Here is a 22,038-nt window from a genome sequence, read left to right as displayed (position 1 = left end):
TGCATATGGCTAAAGCGGGGTGGTGCCTCTTCAGTTCTGTAGAAATTGGCTGTTGGACATCTGTTTTGAACCCCTAGTGTGTGCTAGAATTATGTTTTCTCAAGGCATTACAGCTGAGGGCGTAATAAATCCTTGATGAGAATTTCATGCTCCTAAAACCCTGCAGTATGACTGACTTTATATACCCTCGTTGGGTTTCCCCCGAATTTTTGCTTTTTGGGAAAGGCAGCTGTTTGGATGTTCATAGATTGTACTTGAAGCCATTGGAATCCTGACTTGGCTGACTTGAGATCCAAATCCCAGAGTGGCAAGCCCAGTGAGTCTATTTGACTTTCTCCTCATTTCCCATTGCTTGGCCTATCGCTAACCTCCCTAATAGAAAACCAACAACTTTAACCTCAAAGAAAACCCGGGTCTGTTTAGGTCCTTTTCTGTTCCACTCCCGAGATTTTCCGACCCCTGCAGTGTGAAGTGACCAAGCCTTCCGCCCATGGGCTTCCTTTCTCTCCAGACCACCTCGAATTTGTTTAAGAAGCAGCCAGCTTTCTTGATCGCGTGAGTGACATATAGACTCAAGGAGGAGTCGCAGCCTCAGGCCTCCTGATTCCTGTTTAAGTTCCTGTTTCACGCTGTCTTGTGATACTTTCATGGATGCGCAAGAAGAGTTGTAGATTAAGTGATGGCCTCCTTAGTGAGGTTCCATCTCAGTGAGTGAACGATTTTAATTAAAGAGTGATTAATGTAATCATAGGACTCCAGACTCTGGATCCACTATGCCCTCAGTGTCTCAGAAATTCCTTTGCACAGCCCTTAGACCAAAAGGAAAACTTAAGTTTCTAATTATGAAGTAGGTAAAGTCAAAATTTAAGAAGTATTTATGACCCTACAACTTAGCAGACATTTGAATCAATAATGTCATTGAAAGACATACATTGAAAGAAAAAATCCTTATTTCCTCCATTGTTAAATAATCATTACTGTTGACAATGGCATGTGGTTATGTGACTGTTGAGCACTGCACAGCCTCCTGAACTGTAGGCTAAGCATAGCTGCTGCCTTGCTCATTTTCTGTTCCACATTGATTTTCACAAGGCATTGGCTTTTTATCATCACCACCATGAGAGCTCAGCTTCACAAAGACATATATGAAAAGGGATGCAGTGTGATTTATTGTTGAAACTGTGAGCTACTTCCAGCTAGTACTTTTCACTGTTACCTGAGAGACATTGCTGTATTTCCCTCAAAAATTAAAAAAAAAATTTCTGCTGCAGCATCCCCAGGGCCTCTGCACACCCAGTTGGGAACCACAAGTCTGATGGCATGCAGTTCTCAGAAGTGTCCAGTCTTGTTTTGTTCTTCCAACAGTTAAGATGTTTCACATAATCCTATGCTAGGTGGAGTAGGAGATGCAATTGTTTTATACTTGCTGGTCAACACAGTGGTTTAACATTAATACATCACAACCATTCCATGAGGTGGCTGGTTCTCATTTTCCCAGTCCCACTCATGGAAAGCAGGGCCTCATGGACCTCCTCTCCCTGCTTAAATGGTTAATGTGTGGCACACAGGAAAAGGTCATACTCAGGCCTTTAGCCATGGCTTCCAGGTTGTTTTCTCCAACCATATTTTATCTGTGGTTCTGTGGAGTTCAAAAACAAAATGGGAAGTCACTTTTGTGTAGCCAGTTACAGTTGTGGACTGCCTCTGCCAAAAAGATCAGCCCTTGGCTTTAAGTAGCAGTTGCACAAACTAGGAGGGAATACATACAGCTTAATATCCCTTCATGTTAAAATTTCTTATGTGGAGTTGACTAGAGGCTTCATTGATAATCAGTGGTAAAGCTCAAGTAACTTTCTTTTAGGTCACATTAAAGTGACTCTGGCATCTGCTACCAGGGAGATGGTGATTCTGTTCTATCCTACTCTCTGTTGCCTAAAAGATTGTACATGGAGGCTATTTTTTAAATTCTGAAGCATGCCTATTAAATAATGGTTGAACCTGAGAATATTTAGCAAGCAGCAACAGAGCTTTGGGCAGAAGGATGTGATAGCTGTTTTTATATTTCAGCCTTCCAGATATTTGTAAGAGAAGTTAGACTTTTCCTGTTTAGCCCCAAATGACAGAGTTAGTACTCTTAAGTATGCTCAGTAACAACAAAAAAGTTGTTGTAATTTCCGGTGGTCACACCTACTCCAGGAGGCATCGAACTGCTGCCATTGCAAACCCTTGTGAAAATGCTAAAAGGGATATCAGGTTGTGTAACCTGGCTCCTAAAGTCCTTTCATCATGTTTTTCCAACTTTCTAACTTTTTATCTTTGTCACTGAGCAAAAGCTTTTTGGTTCTACATTCAGTTTGCTGTCGCGCCAAATGCATTTCTTTCTCAAGTTGGTAGAATGAGATGTCAGGTAGCACTTCAGTTTTCTATTTGGAACAGGTATCTTTGTGGATAGGGACCATCTAGGAGCAGTTGAAATTCTTACTGGGGAAATCTTTGAGTGTCCATTCTAGCTGATGCATGAAGTCCAATGTGAGCGTGGCCAGCAGACCTCTGGGACGTCCAGAAAAATCTTTTACTTTGTGTTTATTCTGTGTGTGTGGCGGCGGGGGACTGTGGGGCTGTTTAAGTGATCCAAGAGCTCACCTGTAAATTCCCCAAATCAAGCATCAGCTTACCAATTCAGAATGTAGAGTCACTCAGTCCTGAGATGCTAGTCTTTGCTTCATGTTGCTGTGTTTTCTGGTCTGCACTCTGAAGAAGCACTTGACCACCATGAATACCCCTCTGCTTTAGACCCCACAGATTTATACTGGCTCCTCTTCCCAGACAACTTGAGGACTTGGGAAAGCTTGGCCGCCATCTTGGATTCCTTGTGGAAAGAACCGCTCCTGTGCAGGGGCTGATCTCGCCCCCTTGAGGGCTGTGCTTCTGCACAGCTCAGCAAGGGGAGACTTCCACTCCCTGACTCCCATCCTAAATCCTCTGCCTTGGCTGTCCTTCAAACACAGCTTCCTTTTCTGGGGTGGTTGTAGAGAAGTCTTTTCTTCTTTTCTCTTACCCCAGCCCTCTTTCTGCACGTTCTCATGCCCTGCCCATTTCCTTTCCCTTCTGTAAAAGCAGATTTTACAGAAAATTGCCTTGCCAGCCCTAAGTTGTATATGATGTACCATAAAGCAAAAGGAGGTCTGTGCCGGCTTTCTGATTTATTGGAAAGACATTTCCGAAGACCCCTGTAACTAGCCTGACTGCCTTTATCATTCAGCAGGGCACACGTACCCCTGAGGAGTTTGTGCAGATGCCTCCCACTGAGCAGAGTGATTACAGATAGGCTGTGTTTTAAGTTAGTTTTCTGTTGTGTATTTCATCTGAGAAGTCGGCAAATACTTGAAAGCCACAAGCTCCTGTTTTCTGAAAGCTTCTTTGCACATGAGCATAAAATGTATGTATTGAATTTGGAGATCATCCAGTAACTGTCCTTTTAATGCAGCGGAATGTAGATTACAGCTGTTTCCTCTGGAAAGATGTGCATAGTTCTGATTTCCCTCTCTTTTCTCACAGAGTGTCTCCTCTGCAGAAGTCTGAGATAGTGGATGTGGTGAAGAAGCGGGTGAAGGCCATCACCCTCGCCATCGGAGACGGCGCCAACGATGTCGGGATGATCCAGACAGCCCATGTGGGTGTGGGAATCAGTGGGAATGAAGGCATGCAGGCCACCAACAACTCCGATTACGCCATCGCACAGGTCAGCAGTTTGGGCGTCCAGCTGCCCCATCCTGTTGAGAGATGGTAGCTGGGCATGAGGACCAGGTGTTTAAGCTTCAGTGCAGCCCCAAACCTCTGCCGCTCCTCTTGAGGTTGCTGTCTAGATGAAAACCCGGGGATATTTGGATTTCTCTGTGCTTGTGATCTTGTGCAGTTTGGAGGCCCTGTCCTGCTGGTTGGTTTTCTTTGGCCAGCTGTGGGGTCGGCCAAGCTGCTCTGTGATCCAGGCAAGGTGCTGCTCCTATCAGGCAGGTCCCTGATCTTGCTAATAATAACCTCTCACCCTCAGCTTGTGCATCTGCTGCATTGCTTTTCCTGCTGCATCACCTGCTGAAGCACAGCGGTGCTCATGACAGCCTTTCTCTGTAATCCCGTTCTGGTCTCACCCCTGCCAAAGGTGCTGGGACACCCCCTGGTTAGGTGCTTAAGATCAGGGGTGAGCAGTGATTTACAGCTGTCGTCTTCCCTGTAGTTGTGACGGGGCACTGCCCAGGACCACCCCTGTGAGGTGAATTGCCACGAGCATGAGCTGAGTTTGGGCCGTAATGACCCGTGGTCAGTAGCAAACAGCCTCCTGAAGTTAGGCCAAGTCCGGTCCATTCCTCTCTGATCTGAGCCTCGCATGCCAGGGCTCCTGATGTGCTGTACTGCTCTGGTGGCCTGAGGATGAAAGAAAGGTCCACTCCACAGTGACAGCCCAAAGGTGAAGGAAGATAGCCCATTTCCTGACCTGTAGGGTGCATATCTGAGGCCACCTCTGCGAAATTATGGCTGAGACAGTGGAAGAGATCGAACTTAGCCGACTCCATCTTGCTTCTAACCTCCAAGCTGTCCGTGTTCATTCCTGGGCGTAAGCTGAACTAACTTTGAGAGAAACTTAGTTTATCGTTTAAACAAAGATGATAACAGCCCTTTCCCAAAGCAGACCCCCTTCTTGCCTGGGGACTAGACTGACATTAACCATAAGATTTGAAATGATGGCTTAGGAGTCATGCAGTTGGAGGCTACAAGGTTCTGGCCCTCTTAAACTGCTCCTAAGGTCAGTGCTTGAGATATTTTGCAGACCCTGCACTTGACGGATCAGCTGGCCCCACCCAGATCCATAAACTGGCTCATCTAATCTTGTAGCTCCCACCACCCAGGAACTGACTGAGCACAGGAAGACAGCTCTGGACTCCTTATGATTTCTTCCCTGACCAGTCAGTGTTCCTGGTTCACTGGCTACCCCCATCCACCAAGTTTTCCTTAAAAGCTCCCCGAATGCTCAGGGAGACCGATTTGAGGAACGATAAAGCTCCAGTCTGCCTCACATTTAGCTCTGCGTGAACTATTCATTGCAATTCCTCTGTCTTGATGAATCGACTGTGTCTAGGCAACGGGCAAGGTGAACCCCTTGGGCGGTTCCATATCTAGGTGATTGGGCCTCCTGGATCATCCAGAAAACCTGGACATCACAGTGAACCTAGGGCATGTCCCTCTGTCTCCAAATTGCGACACATCATGAGTAGATGCCTGCCCATTGGCTGGGGAGCAGGAATCCCCTTGTGTTTCTATGGTGTTGAGGTGTTTGAAGAATGTGTTCACCTCAGTCACACGAACACAAGGAAAAATGGCTATCCACCCCTTGCAGCTGAAATCTGGGGCTGCATATAAAATGTGAATGAGCTTCCGATAGCCCTAGGGCTTCAGGCCAGTCCTTTGCAGCTCTGGGGCTCCACCTCCCCAAAGTAGGGGCTCTGTCTTAGATCACCTCTCAGGTTTCTTCTCAGTTCGCAGTTCTGCAGATGCAGGGAGGAATTACAAAATCCTCCTGGCTCTGAAAAGTGCTTGCCATCAATCTTCTTCCTTTGCCGATTTCAAATAAATCCTCAAGGTAATTTCTGAAGTAGGTAAGAGAAGGAATCCTGACTTTATAGGTGGGGAAAACTGGGGTTCCTTCCCATCAGGTGACTTACTTCAGGTCCAAGCAAGCGAGCATCTTGGGGTCAGAAAACAACGGACCTGAGTGTGAACTTGGGGGCCGGCCCCACACACACCTGCCTGTTTACTTTCCTGAGTCAAATGCTTTGAGGCCTGTGGGACTCGCACTTCCTGTAGTCTGTCAGCAACCATAGATGTTACATACCCCAGCATTATTAAATACTTGAGTTATAACATCATATGGCTGGAAGGGATCTTAAGAGGTTTCCTAGGAGTTCCAGGCAAATATTTGTCTGTCTTTTTCTTTAAAATGTCTAGGGAAGGGAGATCCCATGACCTGCTTTATTGAAACCGCATACGAATAGGTGTGTTATCCAGGGCAATTGCTCTCTTCAAATTAAAAGTGTCAAAGAAGGGTGGAGCAGGGAGTGAGGCTCTAAAACGCCACTGGGGATTTTCCTGCCCCTCCAGCGTCATAGTCACCTCTGCCAAAGGAACTGGCGCAGCCCGCATGTGTCTCTGCACCCTCATTTCTCCTGTCCATGGTCCTATTGCCGATTAGGCGGGGGTGCTGTTACTTCGGGGCAGGTTCCTGCCAACCTCACACCCTTTCCACCAACCAGCATGCTGCCTCTACCTGAATCACCAAGCCAGAAAAGCCACAGCTTGATGAATTTCTCTGCCACTCTTGAAATGATACACATCTCTGGTTGTTTATCACCTTGGGCTTTATCTGTTCATTTTAATGTGGATGCATTTTTTTTTTTTTTTTTTTTATTACGCTTTGGAGGAAGCACCCTGTAGGGTTATTATACTCAGAAGGAAAAAAATTTTAGCTCAAAGACTTACTTACCTTGGGAAAGTTATGAAGCAGGCAAAGCTCTGGTTCTATTTCTTCCCTGCCTGCCAAGACTGAGCGCCATCCTTTTTCAGCTGCCTTGCCCTGGGCAACCTTGCTGCCGTCCCTGCGTCATGGTGCCCCCCAGCCCTCGGCTTTCCCTTGTCCTCGGGAGAACCATTCCTGCCCCCTGCCCTCCTAATGTTTTCGGAACAACCCCACGAAGACAGCGTTTTGATTTAGAATAGACATTCTTTTTCCCCTGAAAACAAATCACTGTAGCGCTCAAGTTGAGGCGTTCAGGACGACTCAAGCAGATGGTTTCTGTGCCCATTGAAGTTTAACATCAGGGGGTCCCGGTCAAATACAAACTTCCTTTATATTTGTTTAGCCGGTTATTTTATGATTTCCCATTCCCCTATGGAATCCTTAATGAGCCTTTATGGGGAGTTTTATTTTTCCATGTGCACCTACTTCTGCCACTTCGAAGCGATGATTTAGATTCCGAGTGCGTGGTGAGCCCTGCACCTTCCCTCACCTCCTGGAAGGACAGGCTGAGCTGCGACCCCACCTAGGATGGATTCCTTTCTTTAGTGCTAATGGGATTATTATGCAGTTTCCTCCTGAAAGTTTTTTGTTTAAGTATTGTATTGTCAGTCTGGTCGTTTCTTTTGTATCGAGAGTGACATTTAATTTCTTTCTTTCTTTTCTTTTCTTTTCTGTTTTTTTTTTTTTTTTTTTTTTTCAGTTTCACTCTTGTTGCCCAGGCTGGAGCGCAGTGGCGGGATCTCAGCTCACTGCAGCGTCTACCTCCTGGGTTCAAGTGCTTCTCTTGCCTCTGCCTCCCGAGTAGCTGGGATTACAGGCACCCACCACCACGCCTGACTACTTTTTGGATTTTTAGTAGAAACGGGGTTTCACCATGTTGGCCAGACTGGTCTTGAACTCCTGGCCTCAGGTGATCCGCCCACCTTAGCCTCCCAAAGTGCTGGGATTACAGGTATGAGCCACTGCGCCCAGCTGAGAGTTACATTTAATTTCGAAAGTCATCTGAATTTAATAAGAAGTGTATGACTGCAAAAGAATTTCTAATGTTCTGGGGCATTCTCAATACAGCCTGCTTGTCTCTCCTAGTAGTATAATAGGGTTCAGACTTGTAGACTTACTGACACTCTGACTTAGAACAGGAGGCATTAAGGTTTCCCTGCAAGGGAACCAAGAAGGAACTCAAATCCGGGGTAAGGCATATCAAATGTGTAGAAACATGATGTAAACAGGATTGCCCTTAACGACACATTTATGCCAGAGCAGGACATCATGCACCAGACCTGAGAAACTCGTTTCCCTCCCTCCAGCGCAAGGTTTACACTTTTTGGGACCTTTTTGGGACCTTTTTGAAACGGCACACAGAAGGCAAAGCCAGGCTAAGGGGTGGCTGAGGAGATACGATCCAAGTGGTGTCCAGAGACCCCCTCCCGCAATGAGGATCCCTGGGTGTTACTGGAATATCTATGGCCCCAACTCAGACCACAGGAGACATCACATCACTCCCAGCTTGGGACCCACCAGCCGCTCCTGACTGCATAGCACTCTGGCCAGAGGTGCTCTGTATTGGTTGGAGGCAAAAAGAGAGAAAACAAAATGGGTCAAGAAGTGGAGGCAAAGTGTGTGTGTGTCTTAGTGTATCTGTGTGTACATGTGTATTTGTGTGAGTATGTGTGTGTGTCTGTGTGTCTCTGTGTATCTCTGTCCTGTGTGCTTCTACCTCTGTGTCTAGGTATGTGTGTCTGCCTATATGTGTCTCTGTGTATCTTTGTGTGTATATCTGTGTGTATCTATGTGTGTAACTTTTTAACCTACACAGTTGTCAGTGGAAGTAGTGTGTGTGCACCTGTGTGTACCTTTCCTTTAAACAAGACTCTGTTGTGTGAGTGTCCCTGTCCGTTGCTCTTTTGGTCACTGAAAAATCTGTGATTGCTTAGAGATGTCTGACTTGCGCTGTACTTTTCCTTCAGTTTAGTAGTTCAACTTTGTTTAATAATTAATCCCTATTGAAACACTATTCACAATAGCAAAGACATGGAACCAACCCAAATGCCCATCAATGCCAGACTGGATAAAGAAAATGCAGTACACATACACCATGGAATACTATGCAACCATAAAAAGGAACGAGATCACCTCCTTTGCAGAGACTTGAATGGAGCTGGAAACCATTATCCTCAGCAAACTAACATAGGAACAGAAAACCAAACACCACATGTCCTCACTTATAAGTGAGCTGAACTTTGAGAACACATGGACACAGGGAGGGGAACAACATGCACTGGGGCCTGTTGGGGAGGCAGGGGGAGGGAGAGTATCAGAATAAATAGCTAATGCATCCGGACCTTAAAAGCTAGGTGATGGATTGATAACTGCAGCAAACCAACATGGCACATGTTTACCTATGTAATAAACCTGCGCATCCTACTTAGAACTTAAAATTAAATTACAAAAAAGCATTTGTTTAAATAGAATTTCATAAGAATAACAATTAGAAGTCCAGCAGTATGTTTCGGGAAAATAATAATTATGTAGATTTCAGAGAGGGTTTTAGTTGTTCTCACTGGGCCTGAAAGCTCTGTCTTCAGAGAATGGTTTTCTGAGATTCCTGCAGAATCTTGTTTCCTCTACCTACATTATCTGACTTCTGTTCGTAAGGACATTCTGTTTGTGACTTTTATTCCTCAATGATGGGCTCTTCTGAACTTTGTAATTTTCCTTTTTCAGTTTTCCTACTTAGAGAAGCTTCTGTTGGTTCATGGAGCCTGGAGCTACAACCGGGTGACCAAGTGCATCTTGTACTGCTTCTATAAGAACGTGGTCCTGTATATTATTGAGGTAAGAAGGAGTATTTTTTTTTCCTTGAAGGGGAAGCTCTTTTCAGAGGATATCTTGAGGTATTTAAAGTCATTTCAAGGCAGGGTTTTGTTCTTGTAAAATTAAAAGATGCTGCTGTGACTTTCTATAGCCTGGGTCACATGTAAGCTCCCATGAAGCTGGGCTCATCATGCTGGTCTAGATCCTCATGCTGGATGACCAAAGCGGACATCTGAAGCCTTTTTTCCCTACCCAGACATGCCTTCCTCCCTAGCTCTCCTCCTGTGTTCCTCTTTGCCGTGCCTCTTCCTCTGTGTCCTTGGCTGGGGTAGAATCTTGCTGACACTCACACCCCTTCCAGTGGGATCAGATCCTAGCACCAGAGACCTCCACCTCGCCAGGTGAACACTGAGGTGTTGCTGGAACGAACAGGGGAGGCTGATTTCTGCCTTATTTCTCACAGACTGCAAGTTTTCTAGCATCCATTCAATGCTTCTGGGATCCTTGGACACTGGCACTTACGTGGGAAGGGCGTGGGAGTGAGGGGACGGTGGGGAGTAAACCAGCGAGGTCATTGACAGTATTGCAGTGAGTTCACATTCTGTTGTAAGACAATTTTCCAAGATGCTGATTCAGTTACCAGTAAAACAAACGTGCTTGCTAGAGGAGTGGGCCCAGGAAGAAGTGGAAAAGTCACTTTATGTTTGCTGTTAGTGGGATTACAGCCCTGCTGTAAAGGGGTGGCTTTTGAGACCATCGTGACTAATCGATTTCCAAATATGTTTGCCCATGGAGGAAGGCGATGTTAATTGTTTATGGTGTTTTAATGCTTCATTCTACTATGGGTTATTTTATGTCTGATTTCTTGACTCTTAGTAAAAATAATAACCAAGGAAGAAATCAACTTTTTCTGATGTCAGCTCTGACAATACTCAGTTCAAATAACTATTAATAACAAGTGCCTTGCTAAGGTAGCTGTAACTGACAACTTCTTTACCGGGTTTTCTAATCTTTCCTACTCAATCATTCAGGTCAAGCATGTAAGTTCTTGTCACACATCTGGTAACTAAACTACTAAGGAGTGATTTCCGCAAATTGTGCAGGTTGTTCACAGCCCAAGACAACTCGGCGAAAAGAGTAAATGAAGCAGCAACATAACCTGTGCTGCTTCATTCTTCAGTTGCCCGGAGTCCAACTGGAAACAGCAATGCATTTTTCTAAGTTGCACAAGGGCCAACGTATTCGCCACGATTTGTGCATTTGCAGAGAGGATGCCTGTTCTAGTTCACACAAAAGCCCCTTGTGGGCTGAAGAGCAGACCTGATTCTTTTTTTTTTTTTTTTTTTGAGACAGAGTCTTGGTCTGTCGCCCAGGCTGGAGTGCAGTGGCGCGATCTCGGCTCACTCCAAGCTCTACCTCCCGGGTTCACGCCATTCTCCTGCCTCAGCCTCCCGAGTAGCTGGGACTACAGGCGCCCGACACCATGCCCCACTAATTTTTTGTATTTTTAGTAGAGATGGGGTTTCACTGTGTAACCCAGGATGGTCTTAATCTCCTGACCTTGTGGTTCACCCACCTCAGCCTCCTTAAGTGCTGGGTTTACAGGCCTGAGCCACCGTGCCCGTCCGAGCAGCCTTGATTCTTAAAGAATGTTCCAAGCAATCAAAAGGGATCTGGATAGAGTCCTGAAACTGACCCGTTCTTCCTAATTTGAATCTTTTGTGAGAGGTGTCCTGTCTGCTTAAGTGTTATTTCCCTAGGGAGAAAACACACAGTAGAGGCTTGAGAGATTTGGTGATATAATTGACATTTTATTCGGTGTAATGAGGTTAAAATCAATAATTTAAAAAATTATTCATAATTTGCCTGCTGGTCTTGTGCTGTAATATTCAACTCAGTTCACTCTGGGTAAGAACTTGTAGATGTTGGTGTGAGAGCTTTAGTGGTTTCTCTTTATTTTTACAATTCCCTTTTGGTACTTAAAATTCCCCTTTGGTACTTTGTCCCCCTCCTGCTCCCACATTTTTCTGTGTCTGTGGTAGGAGTCGCTCCTCAACGTCACTTAGGGTCATGGACGATAGTGCAAAGAGGTATCGTAGGGTCATGGACCATCGTGTAAAGGGGCGTTGGAATCCCCGTTTCTTCGTGCTATCCCAGGCTTCCCAGCATTTTGTGCTCCTGGAATTGCTGGCTTTCACGGTTTCTTAATCATCTGGTCTTCTTCACAATCAGCACATTACAGATAGTCTAGACTTCTTATCAAGACATTCTGCGTGGAGCTCCCAACCCTTTCACTTTTCAGATCGTCCCCTAGGCCCGCTTCTTAGTCATTTACACCTACTATCTTGCTGGTGGGTTTTTTTTTTTTTTTTTTCCTTTTTTTGACTTCAAGTGGGCTGAGTCTGAGAAAAGTGCAATTTTAGTCTGCCTGAAAAATCCTATTTGGAAGGAGGCCCTGAAAGTGCCACATGCGTGCCTCAAATTAATATTTCAATTGTAGCTGAGCAGCAGTTGTTAAATGGTCTTTTGTAAACAGCCTTTTAAACATTCTTTATCAAGTTAAAGAAAATGTAAAAGTCTCCACTCCTCCATGCCCAATTTTCTATTTAGTATTTATCAGGGATATTAATTCGAAAACCAAGAAAGCAAAGTCCTTGACCGAGCCCATGTGGTTGGAGCATTGACTCAGGCAAAGCCTATCTACCACTGCCAAATTACTTGCTTGGCATCAACATGCACTTCAACTATAGTTTTAAAAATAGGAAAGTACTACTTACTTGCGCGCCATTTTAGTGTGTTGTGAACTGTAAGATCAAAGATTATTGTAAGTTGATTTGCTTATTTGCAAAGAATAGTTTTTTGTTCTAAAGGTAACCCTTATAATTAATTACTTAAGTGAGAATAAATTAAACACATTACTTATTTATCTTAAATGGTTTTCTTGTAACTCAAGGAGCGATTCTTTACAATAGCCAATATGTTGTCATCTCAAATGCCCTCTAAGGTACATAACTACTAATCACTTAAAAATGTAGTCTAAAGGCAATTTGACAAAATAAAAGAAGAAACCTACACATGTGTGCATGCACACACACATTTTATGGCCTTAGCCATTATTATGAGGATCATTATGTATAGGACTTGAATTGCCAATAAAGATTGTAGGGAAAAACTATAAGCCTGTGATGTAATGCAGTCTACTCACTTGGCATGCTAACCTATAAAAGTGGGTTTTTCTGTATAAGGAACACATGGATATATTCACGTTGCTGTATGGAACAGAAACTGAAAGTTCCCTCCACTCTCACCCCCAAACCTCCTTCCATATTATCTGTCCTGACCTTTTTCTCTGTAGGTATGGAGATATTTGTGTATACAAACAGATCAAGGATTTTAGATAAATGTCATCATGCTGTGCAGAGCCTTCTGCAGCTCATTTCACCTGACAGTGTATTCTGGAGACCATTCCCAGTTACTATGTATAGACCCAGGGCGTGCCATTTCACAGAGGGATTTCCTGCTATCTATTCAGCCATTCCCTGCACTGATAAACATTCCACTTCTCTCCAGCTTCAAACCCCAAAAGCCTTGTGGAATAACAGCTTTCTCACTAGCCCATAAATATTCCACCCAAATGAAATTGATCAAATTAGACCATTTTTACCACCGTGCCTTGAACATAACACATGCTTATGTATTTTTATTTATGCAACAAGTTATTTGTTGCTGACAGATCTTACTAAATGCTGCTTGAGTGTGCCACATAAAATTCAAGCCAAAATCACTATTGGTTGGAGTGATTTAAAAAATAGGAACAAAATTATGCCATACATGGTTTCATGTTAGCCCTATTCATGGGTGAAACTGAAAATACTACAATCTGTGCCTCCATCCCCCTGCAACTGCCTTAATTTAGTCCTGTTTTCCTGGTGGATTACAGAAACCACTAGTTTCGCTTCCTTGACCATCTCTGCTGTAGCTAGGATACGATTTCTGAAACATACATCTGATCAATTCCAGTGTCTGGCACAAGGTCTGGAATGGAGGTGCTCGAAAATGCTGGCAATGAAAGAGTGATGAACGCTGCTGCGCCCTGCAGCCCCTTGCCAGGTTTCCTGTGCCTTCTGATGAAATGCCCATCTCAGTCCCGTCACCTTCCTCTCTGTGGTCTGGGTTCCAACTGTCACCAGACTTCTCTGCCACTGTATCCTCCCTACTTTGTTTGTAATCAGTGTTACTGAAGTATGATGGATATACAGCGAGATACACACTTTTTAAGTGTTCCTTTCTGTGAATTAAAACTGGGTTTTTATCATTAGAAACACACTGGGGATGTTGTCTGTCTCCCATAGACGGTGACAAGAATGTCTCAGAGAGCTCTGGAGACAGATGGCAGTGATGGTTGCACCAGGCTGGGCGCTAGAACTGCAGTGCAAGTGTCAACATGGGACCATACACTTAAAAATGGCCAAGGCGGCAGACTTTGTTATCTCTACTTTACAACCATTTTAAGATGCTAAAAAAAAAAAAGAGAAAAATGTCACAGACACTTGGCTGCTTTCATCGCCTTGAGAGAGACAAAAATGTATAAGGACAGACTGTATGCTTTGGCGAGCTTATCGAAGGTTTGGAAAACAAATTTTACACGTAGTTTTGTTTTGCGTTAAACTAATTAAATGCTACGTTTCATGGTCGTGGCCACATGGACCATATTTCTCAGAAGGCAAAATCCTGTCGTCGTCTAGAATGTTCAGTGCTTCAGAGCCTTGCAGGGCAGCCAGCTGGGAGTGGGGTTGGGGTAGGCGGGGCAGGAGGGCGGGGTGTATTCCCTGTGTGTCTGCATTGGGGGTGGGAATGGCATGAAATTAGCAAAAGCAAGGAGATAGAGCTGGGTAAGGATATGTGAGTGACCAGGAAAGGGCATCTGAATGGCTCATTCGGAGTTGTATTGCCATTAGAAGCTGGGATTCCTTTTTTTCCTTCTCTTTTTGCAATAGTCAAATTACATAGTAAATGTGATTTAGGCAAATTTGTCTATCAACATGTAGGGCAGATGGCAAGCAGAGAACTTACATGTAATTTTGTAGTTTTAAGCCTGGAGCATAAATCATGCCATTATGTAACTATCTCTCCATGTAATTTATAAGCAGAAAGCAAAGATGGATTTTTAAAACTCTTTGATTTTGACAATGGGAGGAATTTGCCTTAAATGTAAAGATTAGGGGTAAAGAGGTTAGGAAAGGTTCCTATAAATTTTTGAAGTCCTGATTGACCTCTGTGTGGTATCTCTTAAGGAGAGGGGTTGCGTAAATTCTTTAACACTCCTACACTATTTAACAAACTATGAGTTAGTTATTTGGAGTTTTCTTAATAGAGTACAGTTTCAAAGCACAGCAGCATCAGCATTTTAAGCATGTATTAGGTGGCATATGCATTTGTTTGTGGACTTTCTGAACATCTGGGAAAAGGTTATTTGAAATATATAAAATTTTTAGTGACCATAAAATTCAGATAGAAAAATAAGAGGGGCATTACTTGAACTTAACCTATATTTCAAAAAAAATTATCATAGGGATCTCTTGTAAACTTTGGTATAACGTAAGGAAAATATGCCAAATTATTTTTGAAATAGAGATGAGTCTGAAATCATGGTGATTAGTCGGTGGTTCCTAATACAAGGAATAACCATAACATATGTATATTGATGTGAAAAAGTGGGTATTATGTACAGCTTGGAGTCTACTTATTTTTGGCAACACATATAAGAAATTTTAGTGTTTTCTTGGGGGTGATTAAACTGATACGGGATAAAGGCCAGGAAATGAGATGCATATTTAGCATGAAGGTCTGGAAATACTATCACTGAAATAGACATAGAGATTCTAAGACCACAGCAATTCGGGGACCAAATGAAACTGAACCGCAGAATTTAGTTGATGGCCATTTAAACATTTGTCAATATCTGACAAGCCTAAAACAAGCAAACAAACTTTTATTATACTGCAGCAGAGGTTCGCAACCTTTCTGGCACCAGACACTGGTTTCAGGGAAGACAATTTTTCCACAGACGGGATGTCTTTGGGACGATTCAAGCACAATACATTTATCATTAGATCCTCATAAGGGGCATGCAGACTAGGTCCCTTGCATGCGCAGTTTACAATAGGGCTCATGCTCCTATGAGAATCTAATGCTGCCACCGATCTGACAGGAGGTGGAGCTTAGGCAGTAATGCCCGCTAGCCCACCGCTCACCTCCTGCTGTATGGCCGGGTTCCCAGCAGCCACTGACCAGCACCAGTCCAGTCTGTGGCCCAGGGGTTGGGGACCCCTGCACTACAGGATATGAGAAAAACCTTTACTGGCATTTTGTTTTCTGTGTCTTCGAATTTAAAAAGTGAAATGAATTATGGTTCATGTATAAATTGCCATTCTAATCCAAAACGTTTTCAGTAGATGAATACTTTGATTTTTAAAAAATTGTTTTGCAGACATATATTTCCTTTTGCTGTTTTACAGCTTTTTTCTGTTGGACCTGTGAGAGATTTTGTTTTATCATCAATTTTTTATTATTGTTTGAAAATAATCATTATTTTGCAAACTTTTTTTTGTTTTTTGAGGTAGAGCCTCACTCTGCCGCCCAGGCTGGAGTGCAGGAGCGTAGCGCTGGTTCTCAGCTAATATTTTTGTGTTTAAAAAAAACTCAGCTAATATTTTTGTGTTTTTGGTAGAGACAAGGTTTCACTGTGTTGGCCAGGCTAATCTCAAACTCCTGGCCTCAAATGATCCACCTGCCTCGGCCTCCTGAAGTGCTGGGATTACAGGCCTGATCCCTTTGCCCGACCTTCCAACATTGTTAGAAAAAAATCACATCTAGGTTGCCCCCTCTTTCCATTATTATGTGATTAGCTTCTTGTTTGGGGAGCCTTAGTTAAATAGGTTAATGCAGGGAGATGCTATGCACTTGGTCAACCCTATTGCAAATTGGTATCTATGTCCTGTTAGTAACCCATGCTTCATTTTAAATGATGAAAGAGGTCACTGGCTTTGGGCTGGATTTCATTTTAAATGTTAAAATCAACAGAGAGTAGATGTTTTAAACCACGATCAAAATTTCATCCGGTAACTTTTCCCTCTTGGATATAATGCATGACTTACCTCTACCTCAAAACAGTGTGTTTCATTCGGGGACACAAGAAATTTCATTAACGGTAAAAGATAAAATCCTAATAGCTAAGTTTTCCTCACCTGTCCTGTGCGTCTGCCTTGGCAGAGGTAGCTTTATGTTTGCTGTTACAGCTTTTATTTGAGGGAATAGATTGGCAGCTATGAGTGCGGTGTTAAGATGTTAATAAGTAAAAGGCAAATTGAAAAAATAGCATTGACATATGGACCTTTCTGTAAAGGCTGTGGCTTCATCAAGTGTGGAGCCATCCGTTTTCTATTAAAAGTTTTAATAAGTATTGAGCACCTACTCTAAGGCAGGCAGAATGCTGAGACTGGGGTACTGGGACATGCCCCACAGACTTCACCATCTAATATGGGTTGGGGAAGAGGTGAGTACAGTCATCCCTTGGTATCCACAGGATACTGGTTCCAGGACACACCCTCCCCACCTTCAGATGCCAAAATTTGTGGATGCTCAAGTCCTTTATATTGAATAGCATAGTATTTGCGTATAATCCATGCGCATCCTCTTGTGTACTTTACATCATCTATAAATTACTTAAATATCTAATACATTGTAAATGCTATGTAAATAGTTGTTACACTGTATCAGTTTTGTTTTGTTTTGTTTTGTTTTTTTGAGACAGTTTCTCTCTTGTCGCCCAGGCTGGAGTACAATGGCACGATCTCGACTCGGTGCAACCTCTGCCTCCCGGGTTCAAGTAATTCTCTTGCCTCGGCCTCCTGAGTAGCTAGGATTACAGTCACGTGCCACCACACCTGGCTAATTTTTTGTATTTTTAGGAGAGACGGGGTTTCACCATGTTAGCCAGGCTGGTCTCAAACTCCTGACCTCAGGTGATCCACCTGCCTTGGCCTCCCAAAGGGCTGGGATTACAGGTGTGAGCCATCTCGCCTGGCCCAGTTTTTAAATATGTGCTACTTTTTGTTGTTGTATTGATATTTTTACTGTTTTAGTTTCCTGAATATTTTTTTTTCCTGTGGTTGGTTGAATCTGTGGAGACAGAGAGCCCGGCTGTACAGCGTCAGTGCTCTGATGGCTGTGTGCACAGAGACCTCTGCATGCACAGGCCTGGTGCCAACCCCATCCCAAGAGCCTCTGGGCTTGCAGTTTGTGATTACCTGGGTGGTCCCTATCTTGTGCTGATTATTGTTGAGTCATAACTGCAATTGGAATATGTTGGTGGGAAAACTACTTAGAGAAATTTCCCATTGGACAATTGAAAAATGGGAATTCACTAGAAATGTAAACATTCTGAATTCTGCTTTACTTGCCTCATGCATCCTCATTCTCCAAGTTAAGCACTCTTGGGTCATGGGGACAAGAGGAACAAGACAGTCCCTCCTCTTGGAATCAAATAGAGAATGTGGATAAGAATTCCCACAATTATATGGCATGGTGGGGCTGGCTTTGAGGAAGACAGCTTGCAGTGAGAACTGTTAGAAGTGGTGCTTTACAGGCTTGGTGGGGTAGGGCCTCAGGGTCCCAGGATGAAATGAGTTAAGACCTGAAGGATGAGTAGCAGCTAATCAGGTGAAGGGGCAGAGGAGAGGGTCAGGGAATGTGCCAAAGAGAGCCCAGCACCTGCCTTTCTCATCCATGTTCTCTGTCTGTTCCAGCTCTGTGATAAATGTCAGCAATTAGCCCAGCCGTTAGTACCCAACAGAGAAGAAATGCATTATGCTGCGGTTTTATGTTTCAGTCAGAAGATGGCTGGAGAACTAGTTGAACATGTGCCTAGGAATGTTCTCTGAAAGGCCAGCTGGTTGCTGCTGGTTGATAAAGCTGGGAGTTGATTAGCAAAAGGTGGAGAGGGGGTGAGAGGACAGGGAGGAGGTAGGTATTAAGCCAGAGAAATACTAGCAGTCTGAAGGGATTCCCTACAAGATACACAATCACTTTGAACTTTATAAAAATAGACTCCTCCTGCCCTTTCCATGTGACAATCTATGGTTTTTTTAATGATGTTTTTGCAGCCGCCTTTCCTAAAAGGATCGTTATGAAGATCTAGCAGTAAAAAAAATGTTTTTAGGCATTGATGGTTTAAAAATGGAGTCTTTGGAACTCTATAAAATGTTTAAATCTCCTTGGAATAAAAAAAAAAATGGAAGGCCAGAAACAGAGCCCATGCAAAGAACTTCCAGGGCTCATGTGAGCTTTGAGAGGTCAGCCCTATGCTGGAGCTGTGCTTCCTAGCCCGGCTGCCTCTCTGCCACCCTGCCTGTGACTGTGGCAGAAGTGATGGGAATCCAGCCCACTTCACCTCACAAATTCCAGCTTGCTTCCCTTCCTTAAAGGCCTCTTGCATTCAGAGACAGCACCCGCATAGTTTAGTACTGATTGCTTGCAAGGGGTGAATGTTACTTTTATTTCTCCAAATTGGTTGTGACTTCCCTAAGGGCAAGTAGTCCTGCCTACATTTCAGTAGAGGCACACATGTAAGAATCTATTGGACATTTTGGTTTTGGGATTTTGTTTGGTTTTTTAAAATATAAGAGAAGATTACGTAAGTAGCATATTCTTATCTAACTTAAATCTTTCCTGGTATAGTTTTCATGCAGAGAACTAAACCCTTCAAGTACTAGAAGATACATTTCTTTTTTTTTTTTTGAGAAGCAGTCTCACTGTGTCAGCCAGGCTGGAGTGCAATGGCATGATCTTAGCTCACTGCAACCTCTGCCTCCCAGGTTCAAGCGATTCTTCTGCCTCAGCCTCCTGAGTGGCTGGGATTACAGGTGCACGCCAGCACACCCAGCTAATTTTTGTTTTTTAGTAGAGATGAGGTTTCACCATGTTGGTCAGGCTGGTCTCAAACTCCTAACCTCATGATCTGCCCTCCTCAGCCTCCCAAAATGCTGGAATTACAGGCGTGAGCCACACCTGGCCTACGTTTTTATTATTGTGTTTAACCCTATCTTTTGAGAAAATAAAGAATACTTTTGGCTGGGTGCAGTGGCTCATGCCTGTAATACCAGCACTTTGGGAAACTGAGGTGGGCAGATCACCTGAGGTCAGGAGTTCAAGACCAGCCTGGCCAACATGGAGAAACCCTGTCTATACTAAAAATACAAAAAATTAGCCAGACATGGGGGCACACACCTATAATCTCCAGCTACTTGGGAAGCTGAGGCAGGAGAATCGCTTGAACCCATGAGGCAGAGGCTGCAGTGAGCTGAGAGTGAGACTCCGTGTCAATAATAATAATAATAATAATAATAATAATGACAGCAATAATTTTAATTGAATGATTTAAACATAATTCTACCTTAATAGAACTTCTATTTTGGCTGAAACTCTTCAGAGATTTTCATTCTTATGTAGTTGACTTTACCAGTTAGGTTTTTCCCTGCTAAGTTTTCTTGCCATTTTGGTTTGTGTTGGTCTCATTTTTTTCTTTCTGTTCTTTCTTTTGCCAATAGAGACCTAGTTGTCTAAAACTTTTGAAATCAGATTTCATGTAAGTGTACGACTTCTGTGACAATGTCTGAGCACAGAGCCACTGGTCATGCCTGGCTATTCATTTTTCTCTCTGTATGCCCAAATAGCACCATTCTAACTGGATTTCAGTAATAACTGATTTAGGGTGGTAGAAAGCCCAAGATCAAGAATGGAGACTTCGTGTATAGGCTGTAGAAAAAGAGTGGTACCTTTTCCCACACTGACTGTAAAAAAGTTCAGAGAAACAAAGGGATTTTCACAGCAGTGCTTGCTGTTCCAACATCTGCCCTATTCAGTTTTGAGTTAATATTTGAAACTGTCCTCATTGCCTGCATAAGTGACCAAGTGACCATCAATACAGAGACTTTTTCACATACCTGTTTTAATGGCTCTGGAGAATGCCTGATTCTCTGAGTTATTCCCTAGAGGTTTTCAGAGTCAATTCCAAGAGTACTGCACAGACTTTATATTAAGTCGGGTCATCCCAAATATTTTATGAAAACCTTCCCAGCCATTTCTACATGACACGGTAGCAAGCACAGAGATGAAAATTTTATTTATCTAGATTAGGCAAAATTCTCCTATGCGCTATGTGTAATGCCATAGGTTGTCTGTATTTTATATTTATATTGTGTGAGTGTGTGTATGTGTATTATACACACATGTATGTAGAAGTACATATGTACGCACATGTATATAACTGTACACAAATACACACATACAAATACTATATGTACTATCAGGCTTTCTCAGAGACTTAGTGTTCTTTTTATCTTTACTGGAAAAAAAGTTGTTGGTAATAGCAAAGACCTTTGGTGTTAGCCATTAATGAGGCAATGCTGTGAAAAATCCTTTGCTGTCTAATATGTCACGGTGAAGGCCACTGGTATGAGCTTACGTTGGAATGCAGGGTTTTTCTGATGTCATGAGTGAACTCAAGTGACCACATTTTGAGTCTTTTTACTTTTAAAAACAATTCCACACCCCAGTTCTTTAGCTAAGATTGTCGTCTGAAGACGTGTGCCCTGTTCATCCTGTTGCACGTGACCAGAAGGCCCTGAAGAATGGTTTAAGCCATTTTGAGGAGCACAGACACGGGGGAGAAGGAGGTAATCATCATCGATACGTCATCCCTACCTCTTTCAAACTTTTGTATCTATTTTGTACTTGGTTGGTTTGTTTTTGAGATGGGGAGAAGACAGAGGGAGGACAGAGGCTTTCAAGGAGTTTGTGAGTTTAGCGCTGGCCTGATAGCCACGAGCAGCGTGTTTTCCATCTTGACGAAAGGAGAGGTGGGAATTGAGAATGGTGCGGCTGCCTTGGTAAAGCCTTATGGCGGCTTTATTTCTACTTGCCAAATACTGGAAACAACCTATATGTTCCTTGACTGGGAAGTGGATAACTGTGCAGTACATCCCTGCAGTAGAATATTACTCAGCAACAAAAAGGCGCAATGCACAGAATACAGGGCTTTGCTGTGCAAATGCATTGTGCTAAATGAAAGAACCAAGACTCAAAAAAATGACACCCTTTCGTATGATTTTGTATAAACGCATGATTCCACTTATTTGACATTCTGAAAAAGACAAAAACTGAGGGGACCGAAATCAGATCCGTGGTTTCCAGGATGTTTGGGTGGAAGAAAAGGGTTACTACAAAAGAGCACATAGGGTTCGGGGGAGTGACAGAAATATTCGGTGTCTTGATTATGGTGGTTACACAAGGGTGTGCAGTTATCAAAACTCACAACTATACATTAAAAAGGATGAATTTTACTGTATGCAAATTATATCTAAAAAGAAATAAGCAGATACATATATACACACACACACACATATATATATATATATATATTTCAGTAATTGCTTCTTGGTAATTGAATCAGGCCAAGCATAACATCTATCAGAAAGGTCTTTCACTGATTTTGAAATTCTGCCCCAACACATGCCCTCTCCTTTGCGCACGCGCTCTCCCTCGCTCTCCCTCGCTCTCCCTCCCTCCCTCTCCCTCTCCCCCTCCCTCTCTCCTTC

At 43.3% G+C, this 22,038-nt stretch overlaps 1 protein-coding gene across 2 annotated transcripts in view; it reads left to right on the top strand.

Annotated features, from left to right (window-relative positions):
• ATP8A2 (ATPase phospholipid transporting 8A2) overlaps positions 1-22,038 on the top strand; it is a 678,655-nt gene that overhangs the window by 424,645 nt on the left and 231,972 nt on the right. For both annotated transcript variants that reach the window (XM_023190282.3, XM_023190283.2), the window contains exons 26-27: positions 3,559-3,742; positions 9,293-9,403. In XM_023190282.3, coding sequence (XP_023046050.2) covers positions 3,559-3,742; positions 9,293-9,403 — 295 coding nt within the window. The remainder of the gene's footprint in view (positions 1-3,558; positions 3,743-9,292; positions 9,404-22,038) is intronic.

This window comes from Piliocolobus tephrosceles, chromosome X (assembly GCF_002776525.5).
Source record: "Piliocolobus tephrosceles isolate RC106 chromosome X, ASM277652v3, whole genome shotgun sequence".
In the NCBI taxonomy this organism is placed as follows: domain Eukaryota; kingdom Metazoa; phylum Chordata; class Mammalia; order Primates; family Cercopithecidae; genus Piliocolobus; species Piliocolobus tephrosceles.
The sequence above is the reverse complement of the archived record's forward strand: the minus strand, read 5'-3'. Positions and strand labels throughout refer to the sequence as shown.